The sequence below is a fragment of the Ricinus communis genome, chromosome 4, assembly GCF_019578655.1.
Source record: "Ricinus communis isolate WT05 ecotype wild-type chromosome 4, ASM1957865v1, whole genome shotgun sequence".
NCBI classification, from domain to species: Eukaryota; Viridiplantae; Streptophyta; class Magnoliopsida; order Malpighiales; family Euphorbiaceae; genus Ricinus; species Ricinus communis.
Genome location: NC_063259.1, coordinates 20,944,403 through 20,951,532, shown reverse-complemented (window position 1 = coordinate 20,951,532; position 7,130 = coordinate 20,944,403). Strand labels below are relative to the sequence as shown.

At 35.3% G+C, this 7,130-nt stretch overlaps 1 protein-coding gene across 4 annotated transcripts; it reads left to right on the top strand.

Moving 5' to 3' along the window:
* Positions 1–530: 530 nt before the first annotated feature.
* LOC8283924 (UDP-arabinose 4-epimerase 1) lies at positions 531–7,130 on the top strand. Of its 4 annotated transcripts, none has more exons than XM_002529855.4 (11): positions 531–700; positions 1,794–1,966; positions 2,078–2,202; positions 2,844–2,957; positions 3,071–3,178; positions 3,270–3,361; positions 4,205–4,346; positions 4,427–4,521; positions 5,595–5,724; positions 6,382–6,526; positions 6,626–7,130. In XM_002529855.4, the coding sequence occupies exons 2-11, from the start codon at positions 1,906–1,908 to the stop codon at positions 6,865–6,867; spliced, it is 1,254 nt and encodes a 417-aa protein (XP_002529901.2). In that variant the 5' UTR covers positions 531–700; positions 1,794–1,905; the 3' UTR covers positions 6,868–7,130. The 4 variants fall into 4 exon arrangements, with proteins under 4 accessions (XP_002529901.2, XP_048228937.1, XP_048228936.1 ...); XM_048372980.1 differs by having other exon boundaries at positions 1,791–1,966; XM_048372979.1 differs by lacking the exon at positions 531–700 and adding an exon at positions 1,014–1,163.

Genomic DNA, 7,130 nt, shown 5'->3' with positions numbered 1-7,130 from the left:
GTTAAATATTTTAAGTGCGATTATTTAAAACAAAAGTTCTTAAGATTAAAAAATTTATTAAAATTAAATTTTTTTATTCACTTAATTAGAGGAAAAGGATTAATTGAGACTAAAATCCTAATCTGTTGACTTTTTATGATATTTTGACACAAGCTGAAGGGCCAAAACTACCCTTTGTTTATTTACTTTTATCAAGTGGGTCCCCTGTGCAGAAAAAGTGAAGCAAAAGAAAGAAGAAGAAGAAGATGATGAGGTGGCAGCATATTACAAGCGACAGCACAAAAGGACCAGGCCCCGCATTTCCCGCTCCGCTCGAGACGACCATGATTGGCCTCTTCCCTCACCCTTCTATATCCCTGACCGATTAAAAAAATATTTCTAAAAAATTAATAAAATAATAATAATAATAATTATTATTATTACAGAAGAAAAATAAATTTTTTAGCAGCGTCGTCTTTACACGCTTGACAAAATGGAAACAAAAGAGAATTCTTCGCCTATTACGACTCTCCCTCTGTTCATATTCAAACTCTCTCTCTCTCTCTCTCTCTCTTATTTGCTACCCACTGGGTCCTTTCTTCCTCTTTGTCTTTCAATTTATACATATAATCTTATATTATATATATATATTTATATAGTGTTTGTTGTACGTTTCTTTCGTTCTCTTTCTCTCTTTACGTTTTTGATAGTCTTGTTGAGGGTAAAGATCTTTTCTTTTTCTTCAAATGATTTTAATTGAATCTTGTTTGTGTAGCCGTTTCTTTGATGTGCGCGCTTGGCTTTTTATTTATTCATTTTGTTTCCTTTTTTTTTTTTTTCCTTTTATGTATGTATGTGTATTATGAATATACATGGCATGTGTGGATCTTGTGATTCTCCTTATTTAAATTTCCCTTTTCAGTTTTGCAAGTTTTGTATTGTTTTCTTCAGGTTGTGTGCAACTGCAGTTAATGCCTTTCTTTTTATATTTTATTTCTTTCAGGTGTGTGTGTATATATATATATATATATATATATATATATCTACCTTGTGCTTAGTTCTGCCATTGTTACTTTGTTTCTCTTTCTGGGCCTGTTAAGAGATATATATCTATATATATGCATATAGAGAGGGAGAGTGCTGACTGGGTCTTGTGTTTCTACACGATGTAAATGTGCATATAGGTAGTTTTGGATCTTGCCCAATTTTGAATCTTTTTCTTTGATTTTTGGTTTCTTTCTCTGTTTCTGTTACTGGGTTCTTTTTTTTTTTTTCCTTCCCCAAATTCTGATCGCTTTGCGTTCTTTGTTTTATTTTTCTTTTAAATTCTTGTTCATGTTTGCATTTCAAATTATTTTCTTTTGTCAGACATGTTCTGACAAAAATAATGATATATATGCCCAAAATTTGAGCTTGTTTTTCTTTTCTTCTTATATTTGGATCTTGAATGTTATAAACTTTCCCTCCCCACTTCTTTCATCTCTCTCTTCTCTCTCTTTCTCATTACTATAATTTGAATTTTATGCTTTGCTACTTCTGCTGTAAAATTTTTGATACTTTCTAGCATTTGAACTTTTTGCCTTTCTGCTCTTTTGTATACCTTTTGCTTAAATAGGGCCCAGCCAGCCTTTTCTTTTGGTTTTCATTTTACTTTTCCATGTTAAAACATTTCTTTTTTATTTTTATTTTTATTTTTTTACTTTTTTATATTTGTAATTTTTGCTTTATAAACTGGATGTTTTTGTTTTCTTATGATTTTTGTAAATGTGATTCAGAATTGGCATTGCTAATTGCTTGATTTTCGTTTATAGCAGATTAGGGCTATAAAAAGGCATATTTTTTGAAGGAAGTTGTTAGTGGGATCGTTGATACAGAAGCATACTTCTGTATCCTATTGAAGATAATAGCATTGAAGAGATTCTCCAAATGCTAAATTTTGGCAGGGCCAGAAATCAGCAAAGGACAAACAGATCTATGCCGCTTGGAGGTATGTTTTTTCTCTACATTTGCTTATTTTGTTATGCTCCTGCATTCGATTTTGAATCTCTTCCTCTAGTTCTGTAAGATTGAACTTTGCTTTGTTTCTTGCCCGTTGCAGGCTTGGACTACGCAGACCCGAAAAGGAAGAGTAATGTTGTGGGGAAGATTATTTTGGCTGCTGCCCTCACAGCCTTATGCATTATTATGCTCAAGCAATCCCCAACATTTAATACCCCAAGCCCTGTAAGTGGTTCACCCTATGTTCAATCTTGTTCTGTTCACTAGGTATCCTGTTGTAATAGAGTCAGCTTCAGTATCACCAGAATCACATTTCCGTTGCTTGGTCTTTCCTTGTTTAAAGAATTGTACCTGTTCTTTTTCTTTTTTCTTTGTTTGAAGTTGCAGCATCTGCATGTAAGCACCAATGCATTTTAAATAGCCTCCATGAGATGTAATGCCCTTGTTTAGGGAAAAATAAGTTCATAATTTAAGCAGATAGACCAGCATAGATGGATGCAGTATTTCGTTAGATTTTGGACAATTATTGTTATAAATATTCTATTTAATCAGATGTCAACTTGTGGATTTGGTTGCTGATGTTTATTAACTTCAATGTTTGAAGAACAATAAAATGAATTGTGGGCTGTAGTATATGGCTCTTCCTGAAAATGGGGTCATTTTAATTTTGGGGAAACAATAGAAAAGGAAATGGAGACTTGGGCCTCATCAAATTGCTGCTGTTCAAGTGTCAGTTGTGAGATCCATTTTTCTTTTCCCTTTTCCCACATGCTCTTGCAAAATTTGTTGTCCATGTCACAGCAGTGATGGAAATTTATCGCAATTTTCTTAACGTGCAATTTATTTTTTGCCTGGCTTGTTTCCAGTTCTCTCTGCATGAAGATGGGGTGGTTCATGTCCTAGTGACTGGTGGAGCTGGCTACATCGGTTCACATGCTTCATTGCGACTTCTGAAGGATGGATACCGTGTTACCATAGTGGTATATTCACTTAATGCAATTTTTTTTTCTTTTTTGTTTGTATTGTTTAAAGGTCTACAATGTTATATAGCTATGGCCTTATAAGAGAAAATGGCTTCTGTTATTTTTGGCAGGATAACCTTTCACGGGGAAACCTAGGTGCTGTAAAGGTTCTACAAGAATTATTTCCAGAACCTGGGAGGCTTCAGTTCATATACGCTGACTTGGGCAATTCAAAATCCGTATCCTTGTGTATCATTATAAATGACATTGTTTTGACTATGGACAGCTGAACTTGGATGCTGCAACTTGTTTCCTTCACTGAAATTGCAGGTTAATAAAATATTTTCAGAAAACGCATTTGATGCTGTGATGCACTTTGCTGCTGTTGCATATGTTGGGGAAAGCACTATGGATCCTCTTAAGTAAGTTTAGGCATGTTAAGTTTTTGGCAAAACTTGGACCTAAAAAGAGTCTTCTAAAACTTTTATGTTCTTTTGCTTGTGGTGATGTTAGAAAATGAATAAGTTGTCTGTGTCAAAACTGGCTAGAGAGTTATTGGATAACTAAATATTGAAGTTTGAAACCAGGAACTGCAGTTAATAATGGTGACAGGGGATGATAATGTTTGAACCCTTTTTCTGTGTTAGCATCTCAGTGTTGTTCTTTTGTTTATATGGAAGGCTAGAGCTTTTTCTTTGTGAGGATAGTGAGATTTTAGTAAGGAGAATCAAATGGCCTCTGATGCTGGAAAAATGGTGATACTTGTCTTGGTTCACATTTAAGTACAAAACCGCATTTAAGACGCTGAGTTGTATACCTTCACCCAACAGTGAATCTTATTCTGAAATATGATTTAAAGACTGAAAACCATCAGGCAACACACTGGCCCAGTTCATCTTCTTCAAACTATCCTGAGCCTGTCTTGCTATGGCAATCTTCAATAATAGATTAGCAGCATGCTAGTGATGCTACTGCTTCCAGATTCCCATTCTTCATTTCATTTATTATCAGCATCTGAAAGGCATAATACACGGTACACAATAATTGAGGAAAACCTAAGTCTCCTCCACTGAATTCTGTTTCCACTGAAATGTCCAGTAGAAGATTGCTTCTGGAAAACTGAATTTATGGACATCTAGTTGGAATCTTGAGAATTGTTTTAGGATATATCTCCCTCTTTTGTGATTTGAATCTTCATGTTAGACAACTAATGTTGTATCATCTGAACTATCCTAATCATGATATTTTTCATCTTGTTTGTGAAGGTACTATCACAACATTACATCAAACACCTTGGTGGTATTGGAGTCAATGGCTGCACATGATGTTAAGACTTTAATATATTCAAGCACATGTGCAACATACGGGGAACCTGAGAAGATGCCTATTACTGAAGATACTGCACAGGTTAGAGCTAAAACATTCCACTGTACATGCGTAGGTATTCTATTGGTAGATGACTGATCTATATGCCTCCATGATCTCAGGTCCCAATTAATCCATATGGAAAAGCTAAGAAGATGGCAGAGGATATCATTCTTGATTTTTCTAAAAATTCTGACATGGCAGTTATGATACTAAGGTTGGTATTGGAATACACTCTGATAGAAGTCTCTAGTTGTTCTAAATCTTTTCTATTATATTGATAATCTTCTTACGGGTGATTTTCTGATTTATATTGTCATTGAATTCTTTCTCAAGAACCTTTCGTTCTGTTTGTGTTTTTGATAATTTTGATTTGTTTATTTTTGCTTATTGTGTGAGTGCAAAATCTGAATTCAGAACAAAAGGAGACTTGTACCTTGAGTTTTTAACTATTAGAAACTACTCAATTATTGATTCAACGAGCTTTAACCTATTGACTGCTGCTTTTAACATGGAATAACTCTCCTGTTTTGGGGTTTGTGTCATTTGTTTTCTTTGAAATCCCCATAAAAAACGCCTGTTGTTCCACGAGCAGTGGTTTCTATACTCTTCTTTTTTCTCCTTTTGGCATATTACAACAAGGTGTTTATGAAACTGTTTATGAATGGTATCTGCAGCTTCATGATAAGTATGTCTATCATTGTTTCAGATTTTATCAAATCTTGGATTTGGCATAACTTTTCTCCCATCATAGAAATATATGAAATTTCAGAAATCAGGATAACTGATAACCTCAAGACATACGATTTCTTATTTATTTTCACTTTAATTTTTTCTTTCAAGAAAAAAATATTCAAGTCTGGAACCCTGATTCAGTTGTTCGACCAAAGTCATGCATAGTAGTTGTTGTTTCTATGGTAGTATTCTGGAAAGATATCCATTGTCACTTGGAATATTACTGACTTCAGGCTAGTAGCTTTTGGTTCTCAGCACCTCACAAACAGGAGAATGTGCAGGGCAAAACTTGGGCATATGCAAATAAAATGCTAGACAGTTCATGTGTTAGCCTTAATTAGCTGATGGGACCCAGACATTGGTCTGTAACTCACGTGAATTATAGGAATTGAATACATATTTTAATTAGTTTGAAGTGAAATCTCTCTCTTTCTCTCTGCCGCGCATTTGAGCACTCTTTTTCTTTGTCCTTCTCCTATTTGAAATTTTCAGTCATGAATATTGTCCCTCCCAGTGGCTATCTATAGTTTGATGATTCTTTTGTGTGACTTTCAGATACTTCAATGTAATTGGTTCAGATCCAGAAGGCAGACTTGGTGAGGCTCCCAGACCTGAACTGCGAGAACATGGACGTATATCTGGTGCTTGTTTTGATGCAGCTCGTGGCATTATTTCTGGGCTGAAGGTACACTTATTCACCCTTGCTTGTTCTTTTTCCTTTTTGATTGAAGTTACAAACTGCCTGCTGAATTATTTTATGGCTATATTGCTAAATGTATATATTTGGATAAGCTATATATTTGCTTGATGTGTCTGGATGTAAACTATTATGCATGCGTTTGAACCATTGAGGAGGAATTATGAAATAGGCCATTTCATTTGGAGAGTCCAATATTAAGCATTGCACCTGCTTTTTTGGTGATTGATGTTACTTTGATTTGCAGAACCTCCGTTCTCTTTGTCTATTTACTATTCTGGAAATGTAAGCCTTGAAGTAGCATCTTCCTTGTTGGCATCACTCTTATACATAACCTTGATCATTTTCTTGTATTTGTGCATTGCTTTGTTACTTAAATGCTTATTTTGGAGTGTCAGCAGACTTTCTGGATAATAATCGACTTTATGCTGAAGTTGTTCATAGTATGAAATTTGTAACGATTGCTAATTCCAGGGAAAAGTTGGACTGGGTTATTACAATGCCTGGTGTGCCTTCAGCTCATGAACTTCTGATGTAAATTTAAGAGCAATCAGACTTTTTGAGCAAAAAATGTATGCTTTTTTGTGCGTTCTGATGTATGAAAGACTTGATGCATCAATCTGGTGTTTCCATTCCTTTTTGCAGGTTAAAGGAACAGACTATAAGACACATGATGGTACTTGTATTAGAGATTATATTGATGTTACTGATCTTGTCGATGCTCATGTGAAAGCTCTTGAAAAGGCAATGCCTGGTAAAGTTGGTATCTACAATGTTGGTACTGGAAAAGGTGGGTTAAACAGTTTGAACTGTCAAATGATTCTAGTACATTTTATTCGTGCTCACTGGTTATTCGTTCTTAGTGTACTTTTCTGGTTGACATCATCAGGTAGATCTGTCAATGAATTTGTGGAGGCATGTAAGAAGGCAACTGGTGTGGACATCAAAGTCGACTATTTACCTCGTCGACCTGGTGACTATGCTGAAGTTTATAGTGACCCTACTAAGATCAGGGTCGAGCTGAACTGGACAGCGCAACACACCGATCTCCAAGAGAGCTTACAGGTAGCATGGAGATGGCAAAAGGCACATCGGAACGGGTATGGATCCCCTCTGGTGATGGCTTCTTGAAACATTTTGAGAGCAGTTCATAGCAGAAATTTGACCTCTTAGACCCCCAAACAGCACATTGACATTCAGCTGTGCTTCTAGTCTCTTGGAAGTGAGTGGGGGTTCAAAGATTAATTTTTTCTTTTCTTTTCCCTCTCTTTTCACTATCTAATATAATACAGTGGTAGGAGTAGCCAATTCATTATATGTATTGAACAGATAATAGCTTAATAATATGATGAATGCCCATTTGCTGTGGCGCAGGTATAGTTTCTTTCTTCTCA

Excerpts from the sequence above, each read along its gene's own strand:
- LOC8283924 (XM_002529855.4), top strand. The coding sequence starts at position 1,906 with ATGCTAAATTTTGGCAGGGCCAGAAATCAGCAAAGGACAAACAGATCT. Across the intron at positions 4,347-4,426 it reads TTACTGAAGATACTGCACAG|GTCCCAATTAATCCATATGG; the intron begins GTTAGAGCTAAA and ends CCATGATCTCAG. Across the intron at positions 5,725-6,381 it reads GCATTATTTCTGGGCTGAAG|GTTAAAGGAACAGACTATAA; the intron begins GTACACTTATTC and ends TCCTTTTTGCAG.